This window comes from Alligator mississippiensis, chromosome 2, assembly GCF_030867095.1.
Source record: "Alligator mississippiensis isolate rAllMis1 chromosome 2, rAllMis1, whole genome shotgun sequence".
NCBI classification, from domain to species: Eukaryota; Metazoa; Chordata; order Crocodylia; family Alligatoridae; genus Alligator; species Alligator mississippiensis.
The window spans coordinates 200,100,844-200,127,585 of NC_081825.1; the positions used below are offsets into that span (position 1 = coordinate 200,100,844).

The window sequence follows — 26,742 nt, forward strand, 5'->3', positions numbered from 1 at the left end:
TAATAGCCTGCGGAGGAGCTAATTAGTTTACTTTGGCCTAATGACACCACACATATAGGCGATAATGCTTTACTGTGGGGCTAGTTATGTCCAGTAAAGCATCTCATGTAGATGCACCCACAGACTGCAGCCATGCCTACCCGCCTTAGCCCCATCCATGTCTCCACAAGTGGAAGTTGTGAGGTGCTAGGGAAGCAAGGATCTGTTAACACCACAATTTTGCTTTTGGCTTTTTTATGCTTGAATTCAACTCATAAGTATCTTTTTCTAAGTGCATGATAAATTAACCTTATAAAACAAAATAAAAACAGATTGATGGAGTCATTCAAGCAGTTTTCTGGAATGTTTGCCTCTTGTTTTCATATAAGATTACAAACCATACTATTGTCGGATACTTGTCTTTTAAATTATTGTTTTTCTGAGGGCAAAAATGAAATCTATATACTAACCCACCAACACTGCTTTGTGTAAACCATAAAGCGTGTAATGCTCAGAGCACTAATACAAGCAGGGCTCAAAGTAGAAAACAGAAACCCCAATGGGGCGAGCTACAGATTGCAGTATTTTGTAGCATAACATGCAGGGGGAGGGTGAGCGGGGTATGTGTCCTGGGTGCCACCTAAGAGGAGGTGTGCCAGAAGGATGGGGTCAGGGTCCTCACCTTGGGGCTACTGCTTACCTTTGCTTCTGCTGTCTGCCTTGCCTTTGACACACTGCTAGTGCAGGCAATGTGCATCATAGAGCACAGAGCATTCTGGGAATCAGTTTTGTAGAATAGCAGTGCAGTTTGCTGCACCTGGGAGGAAAGCTGATCCCCCTATTTTGCCACTCAATTCAGCATTTTTTTTGCCCTCTGGACATAGGCTTTGGCAGTAAAGAAAATGGGTTGAAAGTTTCCCTTTGCAGCAGCAAACCCCACTGTCTAAACTCTAAGAATACAATTCCCAAAACACTCCATGACACTGCCCAGCTCTCTGCTCTGTTTCTGCACCTGCAATGAAGAAGGTAGGACAGGAAGTGGGGAAGAAGTGTGATATGTTTGCCCAGTGCCCTTATTTTGCCATGCTATGCCTCTAGCAGTACTGGAAATCAGGTTCAGCCTCTACTACTCCAAGGGTCCAGTGTAGCCCTAAATTTGGCAGTCCTAGCAATGGAAGAGACATGACCAAGAAGACAACTGGGAATCTGGTAACACATCAGTTCCTTTCAGCATGGTTCCATGGACTTAAGCCCTAAACACAAAATACAGCTGCCCTAACCTACCTTCTTCACATCCACTGCTCATTAAAAAATACCAGCAGAGGACTGGATCAACAGCAACTGTATTCTAACCCCAGCATAGGAGTTACCCCTATTTAGATGATGGTCCAAATAGGAAAAAAAAGAATTTCCATTCAGAACCAGAAAATCTATTTAATCAGGTAGATGGATCCATAATTCTATTTATCTGGAGTATTTCTAAATCTCTATTCTTCTGTGAATCCTTCTCAATTGCATTTAAACATATTTGAAGTAAAAAATAGTCTATCAAAACAACTACAGAATTGAAGATAAGAAGCTGATCCTTCTTTAAAATATTTCATTTATACTTTAGTACATAAAGATGCACTACTTGTTCATTAAAAGCATTTTTTCTTATCTCTTTAATCACCAAATATTCTTTTCATGTTGCTGTAGCTTAATCTAATCAAATACAAATCTACATTATGTTAAGCAGTTTATTAGAATGTACCACAATTAGTAAATTCACACAGGTCTCTCAGTTCCTTTGAAAACTACAATGGCTTTGTTTAGAACTGCCATCAGATTTGGACTCCAAGCAAGACTTTTTAATAATTAAATAGTTTGTTAGGACCTTTCAAAGAGCTGAAATATTTTCTATATTTTGTGAAGTCTGTAGAAGACAAAATAAAAAGAGCCCATTAATAACACCCTGAAGGGGGAAAAAAAACCCCACCAGGATGATTTCATTATTATTATGTATCCCAATGCAACAGATAGTCACTGGTATATTAAGCATATATTTTTGCGAACAATTTAATACTCAAAATATTTGTAAATCACAGTCACTTATATTCCACTTGAAGTTTTTGAACTTTTGTCTTCATCATTAATTATAGATCACTGAGAGTAGGCTTGGTGCTTTGCATACAAGTTTGAAAACAATCTCTTTCATGCACAGAGCTCTATGCAGTAATGCAGGGGATGCAAGAACGTTGATATTTATTTGAAGTACCATGTGCTCAGGGCTGCTGCTTGCAGCCATGAGATACAGTATGTGCTATGAACAGGGACCTACCTAAATTGCAATGGAAGTTTGTAATGCAGCAGCACCTTTAATCTTGCTTTTTGTGGCTGCTCTCCTCCCCACCCCCTGCCGCTGAGTAGCAAAAACCATGGCATTAATTGCTTCTCAGACATTCAGAGGTGGGGGATGTAGCAAAAACAGAAGATTCAAGGTGCTGCTGTGCTGTGAACTTCCACCGTGATTAGATAGGTCCCTAGCTATGAGCTACTGAGAAATTCTTCAAGTTCCAAACTGCAGGAAATCTGATGATTGCTACAATCTCCACCTTTCACAATGTCAAGAGACATCATGCCAATAGGGGGATGAGATGCAACACAAAAGAAAATGATGTATTGATGGATTTCACCATCCATGGGTTTCTAGTTCTACAATCTTTCTTTAAGTATTTTAACAACTCATCATGGAAAAGACCGGGCTTACAGTACCTTTTCCAAAGTCTGTTTAAATCAATATGGTTGTTTCCACTCATGCAATGGATTCTTACTGTATTTCAGTTCTAGCAAAGATATTTGCCACAAGGGAATTTTTTCTCATTGAGCCAAATACTTACTCAGACAAAACTTTACCTGAAATAATAGAGTTTTGACTAAGGACTTGGCCTGTATCATTAGATTTGTTCTATGCAATACCATCCTCCACAGTCAGTAGGGGCACAGGATCAGGTTTGTGCATCCTGGTTATCCGTGCAATTAAGTTTCTTCTATTAATAGTGTCTTTTGGCAGGAATCTGCCCATAGGGTAGATGTAAACACAACTTCTTGAGTCAAGTCAAAATTAGCAAATCTATTAAAAATTGGCAACTCAAACACTGCAGGAATTTATGAGGTAAGATGGAGGAAACAGAGCTAACACAAGCTCTATATTGTAGACTGTCCCATGTTTTAATTTGTTCCATTGGTTGGAATGAAAAATCAAGCCCTTGGTGCTTATTATAGCAAAGGAAAAAACTATAACAGAACTTTCATTTCAAGTGAAAGCCTCTGTACACTGACTCTGTTTCACCTCAAAGAGGCATTAACAGAAAAAATGGATCAGAGAAGTTAGAGGTAGAAAAGTTCTTTTAGCAGTTAGTTTATTTCACTGCCAGCAAAGGACTGTTCCGTTATTTCCATCTGTTTCTTACAGTAGCTACTCTGATACACAAGTTGAAAATCCTACTGTAAAGCTGCTAAAAAGATGACAAAAGGGAGAACTACAAGAATTTTAAAAAGGAAATTACATAACTAGAATGGTTCTCAATTTTTAAAATTCAAATTACTCCTTAAATCTTACTTTTGAAGTCTTCATTAGTTGCCTCATAGGCTTCACTTCACATTAATTATGCCTTTCTACAATGCCCTTGTTGAAAAAATAATACATATAACGAATCTTTCCATATTAAATTGTCAGTGGTTTCTCCCCCTTTTAGCTAATTGCTTCATTATGTACTTTTTTAACTGTTTTGTTCTGCAGGGATTAATTTTGCACTTATCTTCACGAACCGTAAAACTTTTACAATGTATTCTTAAATTACGTGTGTTAGGTTTCTGTTTTATAATTGCAGTAAGCCACTCCAAGGCTTGTGTTACTAGGAGATAACACGCTTCAAGGGTCACTAAAGGCATAAAGCTTCATTCAATTGTTTTTCACATGTATCCATCTCCCTGCTAGGCATGGCAAAATAATTGATACTTGAGTCATTCCATTGCCAAGTTTATGCCACAAATAGGCAGCAAAAGAAATCATTTCTTATCCTGAAAGGGAGAGAAAAAACCCCCAAAGTGTATAACCAGAGTCAGCAGAGCTTTAACATTTGAGTGACAGGATATTGAAACTACTCATTTTCACACCCTTTTTTTAAACTTCTTTTCAGTCCAGAGAATCCTGTGTCAGTGTTCAGAAGGATCAACAGCCTTCCATTAATGAGAGACTCACTGCATCAAGGAACCTAGTCAGAAGGGCAGGGAGGTATAAGGTCTTTACTCATGCCCAAGAGTAACTGTGATGAGAGAGTTAGCATGCAACCTGAAGTGCAAAAGAGTATTAAACACCATGCTATTTTACAATAGGGCACTAATTAAATTGTGTCTTTCCTGTAAGTACTGATTTGTGAGTATGTGTGTTGGCTTCAACTGTTTTATTTCTCTCCCTATCATTGAAAAGAGCAATTTCCTTTGATGGAGCATCGGGTTTTTAACATTATTGTCCATTTAGGAACTTGGGACCACACCGGTGTAGGCAATGCAGAACGAACCTCTATTGCAAGTTTTAGTTCCTTGTGCTTTTTATTGTAGGTTAGAGGGATGCTAACCACATATCAGCTGGTGCTGCATCAATCATCTGTTTTCCTGTGGGAGCTCTAAATAAAACGTTCTCTATCCAGAAATGGGAATAGTGTAAAAATGATTCACTGGCGAACTGGTAATGTTGTCTGTATGTATAATTATACATGCTGTAGCTGTGGGATACCTGCTGAGGCATTCATGGGCAAAACAAGGGGTGGGGGGGAGGACAATTATTCCACTAGAGGCTTGACACAGAAATAGAACAAGCCACAGAAAGCATATTTCTGCAGATGTCATGACTGGCACACAAATCAGAGGCATAAAAATTTCAAGCCAAGTTTTTTCTCTCCTTTGCAATACAGTGCTGTTTCTTGTGGTGAAATGACAATCACTTAAAGAAATCACAGCCCTGAAAACAGAGAATATCAGCCTGAGGTAACCTTGGGATTTAGTACATTAGCACAAATCAAAATGTTTTCCAAAACTAATGTTACTTTAGTTGTGGTCTTCCCACTTTAAGAACTCACTATCAGTTACAAAGAAGATCAGGCAAAAGTTCTGTAGAACATCAGCATCCTACTCGTGTCATAAGACTGAACAATTTTGTGACACTTTTGGAAAAATGTCTGCTGCAAAAAGTATCAGCTGCTCTTGGCAAGATCCTCATTGTTTGTCAATTTTCTGAAATGTTTCCTGTGAAATTTTATGTTTGTCAACAAAACAAGTACTTGTCTCAAGAATCTACACTGAAAAGAAAAGATCAATCTGAACTCATAAAACTGACAAGGAATTCAAAATATGTCACTTCCAGTAAATTTTTCACAGCTAAACTTAAAAAGAAATCAACATCTTATAAAAAACAAAAATTACACTTCTACCTGAAAACATTTTGCTTAAAAAATTGTTACAAGTAGCATCTAAGAAAAGTTTAATTCAAATTGCAGGAAAAAAACATTTTCTCTACTTTCTCCCCTTCACAACTTACGTGTAGTTGACAATTCTGTATGTACAAAGTCAGTTTTGCTGTTGTTTACTGTTTACAGAACTAGTCAGGGTGTGCTGGCCTTTGTGGGAGTCTTTAATTAATTACTAACATCAAATTAAAAACATGTCTGTAAAACCATGCACATGATAGTAAATGCAAGCATGTATTTTGGGGGTAAGGAATCAGCTTTGGAAAGTTTGGGAGTTGATACCTTAAGATAGAAGCCTGTAATACAGGGGCGGGCAAAATGCGGCCTGCGGGCTGGATGCGGCCCGCCAGGCCATTCTATCTGGCCCGCGGGGCCCCTAAAAAATTTAGAAAATTAATATTTATCTGCCCCTGGCTGCCTGTCATGCGACCCTCGATGGCTTGCCAAAACTCAGTAAGCGGTCCTTTGCCTGAAATAATTGCTTGCCCCTGCTGTAATATATGTAGTAGATGATAAATACACCCTCCCTGTTCACTTACTCTTCTCCCAACGGGGTATCTTGACAATGGATTGTGTGTGTATGTATGTGTGTCTTGCTAAAGAGCTTTCTGTATTAAAATACTGATGTACTAAAATGATTTTTTTAAATTTATGGTCTATTTTCATTTAATTACCTCAGCAGTGTTTTAAATTCAAATGACTGCAGTCCTAAGGACACAACATAAAGGATTTCAGGTGACAAACAGTGGGACTAGACAAGCTTTTGCCTGATGGTGATAGGATGTCACCCACACTGAGGCATCTCATACTGAAATCTCTCTCTGTGTAATGTTTATTTCACTACAAAAAAGAGAAAAGCACCAATCTCAGTTTGAGCTCTAAAGTCAGAAACAGCTGTGTCAGCTAGAAGATGATTACTTGTATATTTACATATATTTAATATAATTCTATATTACCACAGATATGACTAGTTACAGCATGTTGGTGCACAGTATGAAAAGTGAAGGACAGTACACAGTCCTGGCCACAAGGCTCAGTTCTGCTCCAGGTGAAGCTAATGAAAGCCTTCTTTTAATGGGAGCAGGACCCATTCAACTTCTGGGAGCCTCAATACACCTATGAAAACATGTACACAACATCTTTACTAGGATGCTGGGAACTTAACTAATGTTTGTCAATGACCTGTGGATCAGAAATGATCTATCCAGAAAACAGAAAAGCTTGTATTGAATGAATTAGCCCATAAAAACAAAGTAGAAACAACATTGTGGTCTTCAGGCATCTTATGCAAAGGCCAGTCAGTCACAAAAGCCATTTTTGGAATTCCTTGATGGCAAGGACTTTTATAGATGACACTGTTCTGAGCACTCACAATGTACTGGGGAAGCCAAGGGGCCTTGGCTCTCCATCCATACTGGTTGTAGAAGGTGGCAAAGGCTCTTCTGGGTGCTCACTAAGAAACAATATCTCCATGAGCTCCTGCTTAGGCAGTATGATTCAAGGTTACCAGCAGAATGTAAAACAGTGCCTCAAAGGTGCAATTGTTACCATTTTTATTGTTGGGTGCAAACACATCACAGCTATGACAGTAATTTACCCCAGATTTTACTCCAGAGTAAATTTACTTTCCAGTGGGTGTCTCTATATGAAACCAATGCAAGTAGCAAATGCAAGTAGCAAATTAACTGTGGAGTAGTTACCTGCACTAAGGTACATATAGAGGGATGACTGGGAGCAAATTTGCTCCTAGTCAGCCAGGCAGCAGGAGGTGGGAAATTGCTCCCTGCTGCTGGGGCAAGCAGACACTGACCCAGCCCAGGCTCCACCACTGCAGCCCACCCCAGCAGCAGGCAGTCAGAAGACAACTGTCTCCTGGCCCCATGCTTCCTGCCAGCCCCTGGGCTAGGACCCAGGGGGAGCCTGAGTGCCCCCTGGCTGCTGCAGGGGGGGCAGAGCAGGGTGGAAGCAAACCTGCTCCCAAATTCCTGCACATGTAGATGCCTACACACTCCTAGGGTGGGTTTATTCTGCATTAAATTACTGTGGAGTAGACCAATCCAGCTGCATTTGCACATGTAGATGCGCCCAGTGCAGAGCAGATGCACCCAGTGATGACCAACTCTCACAAACTGGCTGCCCTTAGCAGATGCTATTACAATGCCTGGCCAGGTAACAGGGTAGCCAGATTGCACTCAGCAGAAGGCTACTCAGGGTTAACATAAGTAGGGGAAAAGACCCACAACTGGTATACCACTGTGCTTTAAGTTACACTGGTATATAGCAACCAATGAGCTGTAACTTCCTGAGGGTCAGTCAGGAATTATTTAAACTGATACAAGGCTTTGCATTGTACATCCACTTCAGATTTATTAAAAAGCAGACTCAATTTACTTCATAGTAAATATTCTGGGTGTAGACCACACCCAATGAGTCATAGATTCATAGATTGTAGAGTCAGAAGGGACCGTAATGGATCATTGTGTCCGACCCTCTGCCCCTGGCAGGAAAGAGGACAGAGGTCAGATGACCCCAGCCAGGTGACTATATAGCCTCCTCTTGAAGACCTCCAAGCTAGGTGATAGCACCACCTCTCTTGGAAGCCAATTCCAGATCCTGGCCACCCTTACTGTGAAAAATTTCTTCCTAATATCTAACTTAAATCCATTCTCAGCTAGTTTACACCCGTTATTCCTAGTCATTCCCTGGGGCGCCTTAGTAAACAGCGCTTCCCTTATTCCCCGTTGACCTCCCCTAATAAATTTATAGGCGGCCACAAGATCTCCCCTCAGCCGTCTCTTGTGAAGGCTGAAGAGATTCAGCTCTCTCAACCTCCCCCCGTAGGGTCTATCACGAAGGCCACTAATCATGTGAGTGGCCCTCCTCTGGACCCTTTCAAGATTCCCCATGTCCCTCTTAAACTGTGGTGCCCAAAACTGGACACAGTACTCCAACTGCGGCCTGACCAGTGCTGCATAGAGGGGGAGCATCACCTCCTTTGTTCTATTAGTCACGCACCTGCTAATGCACGACAAGGTGCGATTGGCCTTGTTGATGGCCTCATTACACTGCTGGCTTATGTTCATCTTGGAGTCAATTATGACTCCAAGATCCCTCTCTGCCTCCAAGCTGCTGAGAAGGACACTCCCTAACCTATAGGTGTGCTGGGGGTTCCTCCTTCCCAGGTGGAGTACCTTACATTTATCTTTATTAAATTGCATCCTATTTCTCTCTGCCCATTGATCCAACCTGTCCAGGTCAGCCTGAATCTGCTCCCTGCCCTCCGGTGTATTAACTTTGCCCCATAACTTGGTATCATCAGCGAACTTGGAGAGGGTGCTCTCCACATCCTCGTCCAAATCGCTGATGAAGATATTGAATAATACCGGTCCAAGGACTGAACCCTGCGGGACCCCACTGCCCACCTCCCTCCAGGCCGAGAAGGAACCATCCACCACCATTCTCTGGGTGCGGTCCCTAAGCCAGTTGGCCACCCACTTGACTGTGTAGGCATCCACTCCGCAGTCTGCTAGCTTCTCAATGAGGATAGGGTGTGAAACTGTGTCGAAGGCCTTCCTAAAGTCCAGGAAGATGACATCAGCCTCGGCTCCCGCATCCAGGCAGTGTGTGACCTGGTCATAGAAGGCTACAAGGTTTGTCAGGCAGGATCTACCTGTGACAAACCTGTGCTGGTTTCCCCTCAGCATCGTTTCCCCTGCTGGGCCTGCACAAATGTGTTCTTTGATTATTGTCTCTAGCATTTTCCCAGAAATAGAGGTAAGACTGACTGGTCTAAAGTTACCCAGCTCATCCCTTCTCCCTTTCTTGAAAATGGGCACCACATTGGCCCTTCTCCAGTCCTCAGGGACCTGGCCGGAGCACCACAAGTGCTCAAACAGCTGTGCCAACACCTCAGCTATGACACTGGCCAATTCTTTCAGCAGCCGTGGATGGAGGTCATCCGGTCCTGCTGACTTGTATCCATCCAGCTCCTCCAGGAGCTCCTTAACTATTTCAGAACTAACCGTAGGCGGACTGGTACCATGTGGACATCTGTCAATGATCGAGGTGGGGGAATTGGCTTGGTCGGTACATAAAAATACCAAAGCGAAGAACTCATTGAAGAGCTCTGCTTTTTTCCCCGCATCAAGCACTGAGCCATAGTCCCCACAGCGCCAAACCTGGACCTGGGTGTAAGCCTCCATGGTGAGCAGTACTGCCTGGACAGATATGGGGGAGTCATGAAAATGGACAATCACAGATGATCAGAGACTTTATCCTGAACAGTATTGACAGAATCTGGGAAGCTTACGTAGCTGAACCTCAAAAGGAAACACTTTAGCAGGAGTTAAAAATAAACCATGAGGGATTTCTGGAGAAGCAATGTTTAGTCCAGTGACCAGGGAGCCAGTAAACAGGGGCAACAAACAAGGTAAGCAGTTCCCAGGCCAGTTCACTGTTCCCCTTCTCACCCCACCCCCCATATCTGTCCAGGCAGGACTGCTCACCATGGAGGCTTACACCCAGGTCCAGGTTTGGCGCTGTGGGGACTACGGCTTGAATGTTCCTTCCAGTGACATCCAGGTGGGAGAGTGCCTGCATTGTGAGTGGTGCCTCCTGGTGGTGTGTCTCAGGGGACAGGAAAGAGACAGGAGGAGGTGGTGAGGTTCCAAAGTATCCTCCACCATGAGGAGTTCATTGATTTGATGCTGAAGGAGACCTCCAGGACTGTGGAGGAAGAAATGCCAGAGGTAGTGCTAGAGAAGACAGAGGACATGGACTCCCAAGAGGGTGGAGGTTTGTGACCTCTGGCAGCAAACAGAGATCTTCACCTCTACCTGCAGTGATTTGTCTGGAGAACAGATATGCAGCCCTATCAGGAGAGAGGAAGGAGCATGTTCCATTGGTGGAGGAAGACAGGCCAGGCCTCCCCAAGGTGGGAAAGATGTAGACAACTGCCACTAAGAAGAAGTGATGGGTGGTGGTAATTGGAGACTGCCTTCTGCAGGGGATGGAGGGAGGCATCTGCCGACCACACCTGTTGTCTCAAGAAGTCTGCTGCTTGCCCAGAGCCTAGATCCAAGATGTCACGGAGGGATTACCAAGACTCATCTGGCCCTCTGAATACTACCCCATGCTGCTCATCCATGTGGGAACCAGTGATACTGCCAGGAGAGACCCTGAGTGTATCAAAAGTGACTATAGGGCTCTGGGTACAAAGGTGAAGGGGTCTGGGGCTCAGGTTGTATTCTCATCAATCCTTCTAGTCACAGAAAAGGTTCCAGGCAGGAGCAGGTGCATCCTGCAGATCAAAACCTGGCTGCACAGAGACTTAGTGGGATAACTGGCATAACTAGAACACTGTCATGGATAGGTATAAACTGTTCAGGAACCACAGGCAGAAGAGAAGAGGAGAAGAGCCATATGATTGTTTATGTAAATGAGCCATATGATTGCTTAGAGTTCCAGTATGAAACTGGAGATAGGCCTGTCAAGAGTTTCTGGGTTAGGGTCAGAGGAGAGAGCAACAAGGGTGATGTTGTGGTGGGGGTCTGCTATAAACCACCAGACTAGGAGAAAGTTGTGAATGAGGCTATCAGAAGTTTCCCAATCACAGGCTGTGGTTTTCATGGGGAACTTCAATCACCCTGACATCTGCTAAGAGGGCAATACAGCACTGTGCAGGCAATCCAGGAAGTTTTTGGAGAGTGTTGGGGACAACTTCCTGGTGCAAGTGCTGGAGCAGCTAACTAGGTGTCATGCTCTTCTTGACTTGCTGCTTAGAGACAGGGAATAATTGGTAGGGAATGTATTAGTAGATGGCAACTTGGACATCAGAGACCAAGAGATGATTGAGTTCAGAATCCTGAGGAAAGGAAGGATGGAGAGCAGCAAAGTAAGGACCCTGGACTTCAGAAAAAAAGCAGACTTCCACTCACTCAGGGATCCCATGAGCAGGATCCCCTGGGAAGCCAGACTGAGGGACAGAGAAGTCCAGAAGAGCTGGCTGCACCTACTGAGAGTGTAGGAACAAACCATCCCAATGGGCAGGAAGACTAGCAAGTATGGCAGAAGACCAGCTTGGCTTAGAAGGGAACATTTCAGTAAACTAAATCACAAAAAGGAAGCTTATAAGAAGTGGACACTTGGACAAACAATTAGGGAGGAGTATAAAAGTATTACTCAGGCAGGCAGGAATGAAGCAGGAAGGCCAAAGTGCAATTGGAGTTGTAGTTAGCAAAGGACATGAAGGGTAACAAGAAGGGTTTCTACAAGTATGTCAGTAGCAAGAGAAAGATCAGCGAAAGTGTGGGTCCCTTTCTGAATGGGGGAGGCTATATAGTGACAGAGGGTGCAAAAAAGGCTGAAGTGCTCAATGCCTTTTTCATCTCAGTCTTCAGAAGCAAGGTCAGCTCCCAGACTACGGTACCTGTCAGTACAGTTTGGGGAGGAGATGAGCAGCCAACAGTGATGAAAGAACAGGTTAGGGACTATTTAGAAAAGCTGGACATATACAAGTCTGTGGGGCCGAATGGGAAGCATCTGAGGGTGGTGATACTGGCCATCATCTTTGAAAACTCATCGCAATCAGGAGAGGTCCTGGATGATTGGAAAAGGGCAAACAGTGCCCACATTTAAGAAAGGGAGAAGGAGGATCCAGGAAACTACAGACCGGTGAGCCTCACTTCAATCCCTGGAAAAATCATGGAGCAGATCCTCAAGAAATCCATTTCTAAGCACTTGGGCTAAGTACAGACAGTCAGAAAGCCTGAGGCTGAATTGATTCAGTCTTTGCAGGTTAGTCTAAGCTGCAGAATTTGAAACAATAAGCAAATAAGCGCACTTTTGATTCAGGAAATCCAGCCACATACTTGCAGTGGCTCAAGCCAGAAGCCAGGGGGTGCTAGACCATGCCTGCCAGCCACCACCAAAAAGGAGGGCAGAGAGAAAGCCCTGCTGGAGCAGAGGGGACATGGTTAAGCCCCAGCCCATGCTCTCCCTGGGCAGGGGTGGCGGGAGGGAAGGTAGTGGCAATGAATTCCTAGAAGTTGAACAAAAATAGTTCTGTCTCTGAAAAACTATAAACTAAACTAAAGAGCTATAAATGCAGCCTGGGCTGTGTGTCTATATACTCTTCCTGCTGCTCCCAAGGTCTCTGGGATTTGCAGTCCAGAATCAGAGCAGCAGGACTCTCATGGTTCCTCATGACTTCCTCAGCAAGTTTGCAGATGACACCATGCTGAAGGGAGTACTAGACATGCCAGAGGGTAAGGCTAAGATTCAGAGTAACCTAGACAAATTGGAAGGTTGGGCCAGAAAGAATCTCATGAGGTTCAAAAAGAACAAGTGCAAAGTCCTGCACTTAGGACAGAATAAGCCCATGGACCCACAGACACTGGGGACTGACTCGCTGGGCAGCAGCTCTGAAAAAAAGAACCTGAGGATTACAGTGGACAATAAGCTGAATATAAGCCAACAGTGTGCCCTTGTTGCCAAGAACACTAACAGCATACTGGGCTGCATTGGCAGCAATGTTGCCAGCAGGTCAAGGGAAGTGTTTATTCCCCTCTATTCAGCACTGGTGAGGCCACATCTGGAGTACTGTGTCCAGTTTTGGGGCCCCCACTATAAGACATGGCTAGACAAAGCCTTGGCTGGGATGATCTAGCTGGGGATGGTCCTCCTTTGAGCAGGGGGTTGGACTAGATGACCTTCTGAGGTTCCCTGTAACCCTAATTTTCTATTATTCTATGATATTCCGAATTAGAGGAATAGAGTAAGAAGAGAAAAAAGATTTATTACTAGACACTAAGAGATATATCTGAAACTCCTATAATAAATCCTATATTGTATCAAGAAAGTGTAAATAATTAGACCTACTTGCCATACTGACTGAGAAATTACCAGAAAATGAAGGCTTTGACTGTTACTGAAAGGGATTGGTAAATGTTTTGTCCAAAGTGGTATAAGAAGACTGAATATTTGAGTGCATGGTAAGATGAGTAAAATGCCTCCTCTAATTGCAACACTGGCCTATAAGGCAGGTAGACTAGGGTCCAAGTCTTACACCTACACAGTACAAACATCAACAGTTCTACTGTGAGTCAGATGTTTCAAGGTTTCAGAAGGAATAAAATTTGCCCTTGATATATGTGGAGCAATGGTGTAAGAGACTGTTGCATAAGAGAATGTTGCTCTATGTGAAAACATCTAAGAGTTGGGAAATGAAAACTTCATCCCAAACTGGGTATGGCTGCAGAAGTGGCATGTCATGTCTGATGGGCATAGGGAAAAAGAACTGGATTTGGCCCCACCCTAACAGGATAATCTCCCAGTGTATGGACATGCCTTGGCCTACCTACATTCATCCTTCCACAGAGCTGCAGAGAGCCACACAGCAATCATTTCTTTGCATGGGAGTAGATTTATCATTAATGCCATCTCCTGAACATTAACATCTCCTTTGAGGAACCGGTTTACATTCATACAATATCCTCATGATCTAGCACCTGTACTTCTATCTTGCTATTGAAATGGTTACATAAAGGAACAGAAAATGTTCATCCAGTCCCAATAATAAAACGCTACTGCACGGGGGTGAGCCTACACAGTCAAGTGGGCTTTCAACACATAAAAGTTTTCTAAATAAAGAAAATAAAACTACTTTTCAATGTTTCAAAACTTTATAGCACAGAGAAGGGGAACATGCCAGTGTGCCTTTTACTTACAACCTCATGACATGGAGTAAGCTAATGAAATGCGACTGGCCAGTTAGCTCCACAATATCATATAATATGTGACATACAGTACCTAATATCTAGAAAAGATAACTGCTATTTTTGTTTAGTGGCTACACAGTAATGTACAACACCCATCAGAAGACAGGGAGACACTGTTAAAGAAGAAAGTGTTGATGAAAGGTGAAGCACAGTGCAATCTGTAGTCATGGACAGAAGCTTAGATTTTAAAATAAACAGTTATTTAGTGTGGCGATACTGTCACTATAAAATGTAATTTGCTGCAGTTCTGTTGAACAATTATAGCCTTTATTAAAAGTGATTCATTTTGGGCCCTGCAGTTAAAAGCAACACCGGGAGTCTAGAAATGACTCTTTGGTGCTTCAGAGACAAGCAAATGTAGTTAGCCAGCAGTGAGGGACCATCTGGACCAGAATCCTTCTCCGAGCATTCAGAATGCCTCTACCCAAGAAAATTAAAGACAGTACTTGGGGAGCTACACCATAAACTGTTAAGTACTAAAGATGCAACTAAATCACATTATTTTCTACAATATTATGACAGCAACCTTCTGGGCAGGCACCTGAATTTTGCCCAGAAGCAATTTACAGCTACAGGTGGTTAAGAGAAGAGGCATGCTTGCAGCGTCTAACATCTGCAGAAAGACTGTTATGCTTCCCTACAGTATGAATATTGCATTATAAATGTATATTAATACCGGTATTACAGGGGCTATACTGAGTTCACAAGAGAGCTCCTGGTAAAGGACTAAAAAATAGGGCTGTTACAGCGTAGTTTATTGTGATGTAACTGTGAGCCCAGATCTGAGTCAGGATAGAGCTTGATGAGGCAATATATATTGTGCTACTGTGCATACTGTAGTATGTTAAAGATGAAAGCATTTTACATAGATCAGGCTTTGTTTCTTGGAAGACAAGAGACTGCTCCAGTATACTCCACAATTTCAATTATGCGGAGATTTGTATCTGACTTGTCCTGTCATCAGATAACTTCCATGAAGACTAAAGTAATGTACAAACTTGCCTAGCCTGTATATTTCTCGAGAACAATGATCCCCAATTCTGTTGTGCAAAATTATCAGAGAAGTGTCAGAGTTATGGTTGATCAACCCTTTGCCCTTGCATGCAAGCAATAACTAATTCAGTTAAAAATCACTAACTTTCAAACTCAGCAAGTAACAGTTAGTTTAGAAATTGGGCTATGGGAATCACCTGAACTTCAGCAAGCAGAGGCTGCTGTTGTCAAAGAAAGGGTACATACCCTCCTTGCTAGGGGCTATAACATATCTTGGTGAGGGCCTTACCTTTGTATATGTTGCTACAAGGCTTTCTCTCTGACAGGTGAGAGTAAAGGAATTTTAAAAAGGGTAGAAAATGAGTGGTTTTGTAGTATGTTTCACCATCTGAACATGCCACCTGAAGACATTTTACCATTTATTTACAGAAAAGCATTCTTGTCTTTAGACTATCATATTTTTTTTGTTTTGTTTTTTTATTTAGATCCCTGAAAAGCACAAAACAAACTTCCATGTGTTCAGCTAATATTTCAATACCAGAGTTGGTGAATCTTATTTTGTAACACAAATTGCACCATTTTTTTTCATTACCAACTTCCTATCTAGGAATTCATCTTTCACTTGTAGCAGAAGTCCAAGAGAATCTGCTAAGTTGAGCAGCATTGCATTTTCAGGAAGATATTTATTCATGAAGGGAGACAGAATAAGATACACAAATCACAGAGAGTATTGAAAAATAGTAAATAAATGAACAGTGTATGATGGAAGAAAAAAATGTGCGATTATGCAGACTCAGTACTCTATGAATATCTTAACTCCTAAGCAGAGGCAGAAGGGAGATGGCATAGCTGCTTTACATTTCAGTTCTATCAAAAGTGATTTGCTGAATTTAAATAAACAGATGAATCTAGGATAGCCTTCTCCATTAGATCATTGAGTAACTGCTCTCCTTACAGCTACCTGTAGGTGTAAGGGGAGCAGGGAGTTTTCTCAGTATTCATCACAACAAAATGCTGCTATGATAAGCATTCAATAAAAAAAAAAAAAAAAAATCAGGTTTTGTATTCTCCCCATTCTATATTTTTCAAAATGATAAGAGAGCTTCTGTCTTTTGTCCATTCTTTCCCAAACACAACCCATAGTTGTTGCAGCTGCTAGCTGTTTCAGTACATTAAATGGACACACCAATTGCCAGAGTGACATACAGAATGATAGCTCCCCCAGATACTGCCTCCACTGCATTTTGTCTGCTTTCTCAACTCTTATGTAAGTCAAGTAATATTTAATAAAAAGCCAAGAGTATTTGCCATGTGTTATAGTCCTTACCCTGATCCCAAGTTCCACATTTTCTCCTCCATAGACTTCCATGCCTTCATCAAGCAAGCCAATTTCTTGGAAATATTGCCTGTCTACTATGAAACACCCAATCAGTGCTGGACTTCTGAAAGAATACAAACAGAACAACAATAATCAACCAAGAATATAAGAGCAACTTCTTCTCCTGGGTCTTCAGTCTGTAAATAGACAAAAAGGTACCAAAATGAGAAGGACTTATCATTCATAAGAGTGCATCCCTAATCCATAGTTACTTTTTAGTGTGTGTCCCCTCCTATCTCACAGGGAATGGACTAAGCCAGGCAGTTTACACCAGAATAAAACCAGTACTATTTTACTGCCATTTAGTTTCTACTTACTGTGGAATGAAGCAGACATATGACAAGTTTGAAACATGGTTAAGTTTGTCTCATCCACTCATATATGCTATCCATATAATCTTATATTTGCTATCCTTATAATCTTATAATATTTTGTCTATATTGCTGACTCATACCAGAAATATGACTGGGGACTTCAGCACAGTTGCATCCAAGATGTATTTGGCCAATTCTGCCTTATTATGCAATCCTTTTTTTTTCTCTCCTCAAGTGAACTCAGTGGTGGTGAAAGGTACTGGATTGCAAATAAAGTTGTATATGGAAAGTTTCAAGTTATCTACAGAATAGCTAAAGGATGTACAGTGACAGTGGTGTTTTATTGATGTGCTTTGTTTGTCCTTGTGCCCCATCTTTGTGGGACTAGTCATTGCAGGAAGAAGGGACCATAGTCTTAGCCACTCTGTTCTTGGCTAATGAGGGTGCCAACTAATTCAAGTGCTTAATTCAAGTGCTCAACTAATTCAGATGTCCAAGAAAGCATTCAGTAACTTTAAGCTTTAAGTGAGCATGAATTCAAGGATGTTTTCTTGAATCAGGATCAACACTAGAAATATATGGGACCACTTGTGCATTTCACTGAGGGGTTTAGACAAGACGACACTTAAGGTCCCTTCCAAACCTATGTTTCTATGACATTCCTAACATTTTTCAAACATTGCTAACCTGGGCCAAATCTGAATTAAAGTTTTAGGGCTGAGAGACTCCACATCTCATTACTGAGTCATCTTATCCTATTGACATCATATCCTGAGTCATCCAGCGTCACTGTTGCATTAATGTGGCGAAGCTCTAACCACACAGAATAAAATGTTTCCTCTACTTTGAGGGGGCAGGAAAGGAGAATGAAAAATGATTAATCTGACTTGAGCAGTGTTTTTACCTTATCATGCATGCTGGGAAAAAGAAAAATGGCATTGTTGTCACTGCATCTGCCTAGGGAGCATTGGAAACACCAGGGTATTAATTAAAGGACACAGGGATTTGTAAGGCCATGGGGTAAATAATTCTGCATTTTTTGGAACAGAAAAATGAAGCTGTGATAAATGTAGACATCTGTTTTTTGTGAGATTATAAAACTTAATCACAAACCTTAAAATTCTGCCCCTGTACAGATTTATACATTTGTGATGTTGACCTACAGTTTTACAACTTCAGAATAAGGAAAATTATTTCTAATGTATTTAGCAATAAAGAAAATGTCAGTCAGCCTGATGTCATTTAAAAAATTGTTGAGGAGTAGAAAGGTTTCTTAATGTCTAATAAAGTAAGAAATCTCCTTCCCTTATTCTAATTCTGCTATATTTTCATGACTTTCCTTCCAACAATGCCTCCAGGAATAATTTGTTGGTTATTGAAAGAATGGCCTAAATAGAATCAGGAATCCACACACTGAACTTAATTTGCTGTTACTATTACAAAACATTCTTCTATAACACATCAGTAAAATACATGCTTCAGGAGAATGGCTAGCTCTCAGCTTCACTGACTGGTGCTGCAAGGTGCAAATCTAAATGCCAGCATTCTAATGAGTCACATAATTACTGGGTACAGTGCAAAATCAGACTCATTTTTTAGTCTAAATTTAAATAAATTTATTTTTAAAATTTCACAAAAGCATACTATAAGTAACAATTACTAAGCTTAGATCAAGCCACTTTAATATTATTAATTCGTCATATCCCTGTGAAGTAAACATTACTGTCCAATATAGGAAGTCCCAATCTCTTCATTTGCAATCCTGTTCAGTACCATCCTCCTTCTCCTTAATGAGACACGGGGAGATGGAATGGATCAGTGCTCCCCACAGATAACAATCCCAAGTGACAGATCCTAAACAGAGCTATCAGGCTGAAAAGAAAATACCAACCAATAGATCCATTTTGGGCAGTCCCAATGGTACAAGTTTTGGTACCTTAGTTTCAATTGCCTTCTCTTCTTGTAGCCATTTTTTTAAGGAAGCCAGAGAGTAGGTTACAGGAAACTTATTGCAATTTGTATAGAAAGAAGGAAGTATTAGAATCTAGACAGAGAGGGTTGGAATCCCTAGGCATATTTTCATAAAGCAGCCCTACCAAGCTACCTCAGAGTAGCTCAGAGTGCTTCAATACCAGCCAGACAAAAGAGGTGTTGAACTAAGTTATAATAAAGTAAAGGTTTAACACACTCTACTCCTGCATACCAATGGACTAGCGTAGGGTCCTATGAGATTATAACACATAATTGTACAACTATGCAGTGCAAATAATAAATGTAATCATCACATCTTAATTTTATCATTCTGATTGTTGTACATTTGTAAACTAACTTCTCTTTCTGGATCATTACTATTAAATTAGCAGACAAAACATTGTAAAAAGCAATGTGGAATCAAGTATTCAATTCTGCTCTTTTGAGTTTTATATTCTTCTTGACTCATTCCATACTAATGAAGTAGATTAGAACAAAACACAGAAACTATATAGCTTTTCTGCAGTTATATCGGCAATCCTTAAAGAAGCAGAGAAACTTTAAAAACTTTTTTTAACCATAATAATAAACAACCCCTTTAACCTTTGTTAAAATGGGCAGATGTACCTTGCCCTTTCATTATTTATCAACTACAATTGAGCACTTCCTACAGTTCCTCAACCCAGGTCACAGCTACATGTTACCTTATTGGAGCAGTTGAGTTTTCCAGCTTCCACCATGATTTTGGAGGATTTAGGTATCGGCACCACAGCTCCCAGTCAAACCCCTGTGCAGATAGGGGATACTCCTCTATTTCAAAATTATCATACTTGATGTTATCAAATGAGGGAGAAATGACCCTTTTTCTGTTTTCCTTTATCCTGGTGAGCACTGGTTCAGCCCTAAAAGAGAATGAAGGAGCTGAGATTGTTTCAACAGAAATATAACACCTTCATGTACACAGTAGTTAGCTTTGTATATTATTTAAAGCTAAATTCTGCAGCCTACTGACTTCAGAAATTATTTGACTACATAAGTTCACAGGATTCAGCCAAAATAATACTATGAAGCATCAAATCTAGCATGTTATCCAATGCCATTCTAGCCTGGATGCTAGAAGAAATGAATTCTGTCTTATCTGTGATCTTTCACACACTAGTTGCCAAATAAAGATGGTATCTCTAGGCCATCAGTATGATCAAGGGCATCAAGAAGATCAGCGTTAATAATAGAAGTCCCGTAGGGACAAAAGTTTTTATTATTTTAAAGACACCATGTTTTCCTTCAAAAAGTAATAAAGATATTAAACTTAGGTTGGATGACTGAATCATTGTAACTGCAGCTTCTCTTGCAAGTAGTAAAGACCTGCTACTGAAGTTCTCCTGTTTAGCCACAGAATGGGCACAGTAAAGTCATTGTTAATGAAAGATTAGAGATGAGCATGATAGTGGTTGCATAACATGAAATCTCTTCACTATGAAGATAGCTGAGACAACCAATTAATTTTTAGAGGGGCCATTGCAGATACATTTTGATAACAACTGTTGTTGACTATTGGCATAGGCTAAATTGGACTGATTGATGATATGGATTGAAACCAATGACCTAGAAGCACAAAAGCTTGGTTTCACACTTTCATCCCACATAACCCAGACATTTTTAACACCATTTATGTTCTAATTCAAAAAAGTAATTGTAAAGAAGATCAAGCAATACAACAAGCCTATCAAAGAAAATTCTGAGACATTGCCATGTCATTTTTTTCTCACATGTAAGTCAGAATAGTTAATTATACAGCACAAATCCTTCAGAAACAAGTATTCAGACTGGCACTTTATGCCACATTATTACTTTCTTTAAAATATGAAATATTTATACTATCAGTCCACACGGATCCTTGCCAGGTCCTACCTTTCCACTTTCCCACACACACTGAAACCTCAAACTGCAGATGTATTATTCTGAAACCCCAAACTGCAGATGTAATATGTACCCATATTAACAGTGGGTGCTTCCAGAATTACAGGTTTAGACTTGGAGCTTAATGGGATCAGAGTCAAATTCATGCAGAAATTATGCATGTGTACAGAGAGAGAGCATACGCTTATACACCTTGCAGCATGCGGCTAAAATGGCTTCAAGAAGATAACTTAAAAATTCATCTATGCACCTGCTTAAATATCTTGCTGAATACAAATCTCATTCTTACCTTCTTATGCTGTATGATGTACAAAGCAAATCTTTTTCAGTTCTTCTATGACACTTACAAATAATGCAAGAGTCTGAGTGGGACTTTTTCAAGTTATTTAAATACAGTGCTTACAAATGTGAAAAGTGTCCTGATGAACAACACATGTTATTCTCCTTGGGTTGGCTGAGATGCCACTACACCTCCTCAGAGGATCCCAGCAACATATGGATGTTGGCCCTAACTCATTATAAAAAATTTATAAGCCCCTTCGAGTTTACTTTGCACACAAGCTTGTTATACGACTGACCTGTTCCAGTTAGCTTCTCCATGCCTAAGTGACTACTTTTCATCTTTACACAAGGGATTGATAAAAAAACAAGTAAAAACAGAGCAATAACATAATATGCATATAGACATCTGATACGTAATTTAACAGGGAGTAGTAACTCACAAGCTTGTACTTGTCTAATGTAGTTCTATGCATTTATTTGAAAAACATACTGTGACAGATAATAACCCAGTTCTAAAAATGAGACTCTTCCTGATGTGACTTACATTTTTATGAAAATTATTTTTTCATAATTATCTCTATATTTAAATTGACATTAAAGGATCTGTATACACCTTGCAGTAATTCCATGCAGTAATTTATCAATGATATATAAAGAAATAGTAACAAGGTACCCTATCAGAAGAACAGCAGAAGTAAGACACATACCATCCCACATTGAATTCCACATGGGCATCAAAGAGAGCAACTACCGGTGCAGTAGCCACTCTCCATCCACTAACTCGAGACCGGATCAGGCCTTCCTGCTTGCTATGCCGGACCACCTTGATGAAACCAGGCTTTCTTGTGTTCACCTCATCAACATACTCCTTCAGCTTCTCCTTGAGTTCCTCTACACAAAGGAATGGGCATATCATTATTGTCTGTTATTTATATAGGTGTAACAGTTAGGAATCCCAGTCCAAATTGGGGCCCTGCTGTGCTATGCATATAGCACATTGTGCATGCATATAGCAAGAGACAAACCCTGGGCCAAAGACCTTACAGTCAAAGACGTTGTCAACATGGTAAGCTAAACCCTTACTAGGAAAGGTGTCATTTTAAACAGCTACAGGTGCAGTACAAGAGAGACTTTTTCTGGTTTAGATCAATTGGTGTTGGAAGGGACTCAAGCTAAATTGAAAAGATTACTTTTCCACCAGAATAAGAATGCTAAGGAGTTATGCTGTCATAACTATCTCAGCTTAACTATGCAGGTATAATTGGTAAAAAATGTCCTGTGTAGTCAAGACCTAACAAAAGAGACCAAAGTCAGAAGTAGAAACAGGAATATAAAATATATAAAAGAAACACAGAGCATACAATAAGTTATTTGTACATTACAACCACCAAAACCCCATCATCCAACATTAATTAACATGACATAAAATACAGTGTTAGCACATCAAATAGCATGGAAAGGACTATATTAATCAATTATGTGCGTATGTGAATATTTTTACTGCAGTCCTGAATAAGGTAGCAGTTACAGTATGTAAATTTGATGTTTGAAAAACATAACTATTTCCCATAAAAAACCCAACTATTTTCCATAAACTTTCTTTACTTATGTTTCATGCAGAAAAAAAAGGAGAGAGACTAAACAACAGATTTATGCTTCCCCTATGTCTTGCTTTATCTGCTCTTGGCCAACACTGTTCTCTGCTGAAAAGATTCTTCATTTGCTGCCTTTCTCTCAGCATAGCTAGGCAGGGAGCAGTGATGACAGTAGAAAATAATCATTTCCTAATTAAAATATTAATGTGTTTACTATACAGTTACTATAGCTCTGGCCCAAAGGTCACTGCAATAAAACCCAATATGGAGAACAAAAATGTTCAGTTAAGATTCAATAATTTATTATTGTTGTTTTATTATTTATATTTGGTAGCACTCATAATTCCTTCTGGCTATCAGGGTCCCAACATATGAAACACAAATATCCATAGTTTTGCTACTGAACTGGAAATCATAAAATTCAGGTTCAAATCCTGTGTCTGCCACAGCCCTCCTGTAAAACCTAGGACAAAACACTTAATATCTCCATGCCCCAGCTCTCCTCTCTAGAATGGGAACAATAGATACTTCTTTTACTTCTGGTCTCTTAAGTGTTCAGTTTCTAGAGGCAGAAGTTGCCTTCTTCTATATACTTGTGTAGTGCCTAGGACAACGGGACTCTGAACTCAGATGGGATATTCAAGGGCCTATGCTTAACATTGCCTCCCTGGCCAGGTGTCAGCCAGTATTTGGGAACCTGAAGTTCTGTTTCTGTCAAAAGGAAAAAAAACTAGTTATACGATCAGGCATCTTTGTTACAGCCCTATTTATTCATAAAAAAAAATGTGCAGCCTATTTTTTTCCCTTGAACACAGTAGGGAAAAATGACAGAAGACACATTTCTTATTTAGAAAACCAAACCTGCTTCCCAGCCAATCCCGTACTACAAGAGCTATGAACAGATGGCCCATTTGTCCCTGGAGGAAGCCTTTTGTCCCAGGATCATATAGCTGTGTGTTCTCACTGGCCATCTACTAGCAAAGAAGCAGAAATGCAGTTTGGAAGAGTGCATGTAAATGACCGTGCTATTCCTGTTTTGATCCGGGTCATGGGTCAAATGGCTCCTCTTTTGATTTGGACAATAGGTCACATGTGATGTCTGCCTACAGCCAAGGAATCTGCAACTGTTTCTTCACAGGGCTACCTGCTGTTTCTCAGTCTATTCCATCCTGCTGTTTTCTGCTGCTGATACACAAAGACATACAAGAGCTCCACAAATTAATGCACTAGTCCATGGTTTTTCAATTTGCCCCAGGAAAACACAATTCCTACACCAGATTTGCTCAGGCTTTCCATGCTGGACCACCATTCAAGAAAGGGACATTTAATTTTTTCCTTGCTTAGCTTGCAGGAAAGGTGTCTAGCACTCCGATCAAATTCAGTAAGATCTGTTATTGTCCAAAGACACATTTGCTGAGAGATATTAAAGAACCCAAAAATAATAATAGTATTAATAACAAAGAGCTCCTGAATGTGTCTTATTCTTGACTCAATATTTTTATGAAGATGAAATGATAGCGTTTCCTCATCTTATTAATTTTAGCATTCAATTTTTTTGCAGTATCTCTATTTCATTAATTTATTATTTGAATTTGCCATATAATGTCTGTCTGGATTCCTTTCAAAAAAATTAACATTACTTCTTCATCACTAAGCCCATTTGACAACCTAATGTTAATTTGTCTCTCTTAATTTGCCTGTCAAAGCAAGTGAAAACACAGCCCTAAAAAGTAAAGCTCAACAGAAGTCAGGGTTTCATATTATATCACTAAGGTAGCAGCAGCTTGGCATTTTTCACACACTGGGCACACAACTCTGAATCAGTAGCAAACTCTGAGTATTGTATGAAACCATATGTAAGTCTGAAATTGGTCAAATATATCAAAAGTTGGATCCCTTTAGAACACAAGAGTAAGTTCTGGTAAGAATGACTGATTTAAAGAGTATTAGGATACAATGGCAAAAAAGCAATATATTTGGCATGAGGTGCACAATGCCAGTTAGCATTCAGGGGGTTTAGTCAGGGACAATCCTACCTTGGACTAGATGACCTCATGAGGACCCTTTCAGCTCTACTTTCATATGATCCTATGATCTGCATGCAGGGACTGTGCAATAGGAAGCAGCAAGAGAGTTACTTTACTGAAGGTATTCCAAACTCAGTGACCCTGACCTGCAGGACTATGGAAAATGGTCAAGGGGACTATGTCTTTTCCTGCCTGGGAAAGTATTGCCTCCAGATACCCCTCATGCACAACAATGAATGAAGCCTTAGCAGAGTTGGTTCCAACATCATTCAAGAACTGTGCATTAAATCAATGCAAACTGTGATTAACTGACAGGGGAAGTGATCTTATCATATTTGACTAGAAATCAGTTTAAACCTTTCTCTACTATACCAATAATTAGGGACCACTGCAATTTGGGCTTCAAGGGATTTCAGGGGAAAGCCTGAAATTTAGTATTTCCCCCAAAGTCCCAAAACTGCAATTTGGTCTGAAAAAAAAAAAGTTTAAAGAAAAGTTACCTGAAGCATGGATAAGAAAGGCAACAACCCTGGAAACACTGAAAGCCCTGGAAACACTGAAAGCCCTATGTGTTTCCAGGGGCAGTCTAGTACAAGCTGAGCCCCATGCTGAACACATTCAGTACTACTGGCAGTTTGTGGCTGAAGAGCTGGACATCACAATGGATGCACAGTGCATGTGCCAGCTAAAGGATCTCCTGGAGAAGGAAAACATTAAAGATCAGGTGGCTTTTGTGGCAGATAATGCCACAAAATTCATGGAGATCCTCACTTGTTTTGAGGACTGGCAGCCTTCCATCCAACAGGCTCACAACAAAGCTGGGTTGAAGCCATGGCATCATCGCACAAACTTTCCAAGTGTTAATGAGAACAACAGCAGAGAAGGGAGTTGTTTCAGGCAGTAGCTGCCAAGCTACACCAATATTACAGATAAGATCCCTCCAGTCTTCCAAGGTTCAGGCAATCACCTGCCCCATTCCTTAGGGCAGTGCAAATTTTTTACCCAAACCAGGTGGCTCTGCTGAGCTTTGATGCTCAGCTGCTCAAGTCCAATTCTTGGTGGAGGAAACAGCATGGGCAGAAGCATCCTGATTATGTAAACAGGGTCAAAGAAGCTGCCTGTGAACGTAAATGTATTCTGGGACTCCGTCAGGGAGCAGTTCCCAGAGCTATACACTTTGGCAAAACTGTGCCTCACGATCTCCATGAATTTGGTGGATGCTGAGCATGCCATCTCCATCTATGGCCAAGTGTTCACTCCACAAAGACAGGCTGTGTCACTTGAAACATGGAGCTGCCGCTGACATTTCTTATTATTAACGTAAATGTTGCAGCAGTGGATTGTGCCTGAGGGTCGGCATTCCATAAATGTTAGCACTCAATGAAAGCTGTTGTTTAATGATGCTTATTTATTATGGTTTCATTAAGACTTCTCCATGGTAAGCTTTACTTAAAAGTTGTTGTTTAATAAGCGGTGAGCTTTATTCCTTAAAACAGCTGAAGAACAGGCTGTGTGTTACTGTTCAATAGTAATCAGCACCATGGCGGGCCCTCTGAGCCAGAGGCGTGAGGGAACCCGCCTCAAAAAACGCCTGAAATTAGCTCTGGCGAGCCTGCAGGGAGCCCACTTTTCCCCATGCTGGAGCCTGAATTACATTTGTCCCTACTAATAATTAAGACTGCAGCTGGGATATGTAGAGGTCTTACAGATTTTCCTGGAAATTATTTTCCTCAGAATTTCTATATTAGATCAATCATGTCTTTCTTACAAAAACCAATGACTGCCTATCATTACATCAGGAATACGGTCCATTATGCATGTAATGTAGACAATACCAATGTATTCAAAATTAGATGAAATCATCAGAAATCATTTGGTTTGGCTGAAAAGTAGGAAAATTTTATTTAAGTTTTCTATTACGCTTGTGTAAAACAAGACCATATTCTCACTGCTGCCCTCTATAGGAAATTCATAGTTGTCAAACTAACCACCAAGACAT

General features: G+C 40.7%; 1 protein-coding gene across 6 annotated transcripts in view; it reads right to left on the bottom strand.

The window, feature by feature from the left end:
• GALNT18 (polypeptide N-acetylgalactosaminyltransferase 18) overlaps positions 1-26,742 on the bottom strand; it is a 546,174-nt gene that overhangs the window by 187,695 nt on the left and 331,737 nt on the right. For all 6 annotated transcript variants that reach the window (XM_059722681.1, XM_059722676.1, XM_059722677.1 and 3 more), the window contains 3 exons: positions 21,829-22,012; positions 19,624-19,821; positions 16,584-16,698 (listed from right to left, as the gene is read on the bottom strand). In XM_059722681.1, coding sequence (XP_059578664.1) covers positions 16,584-16,698; positions 19,624-19,821; positions 21,829-22,012 — 497 coding nt within the window. The remainder of the gene's footprint in view (positions 1-16,583; positions 16,699-19,623; positions 19,822-21,828; positions 22,013-26,742) is intronic.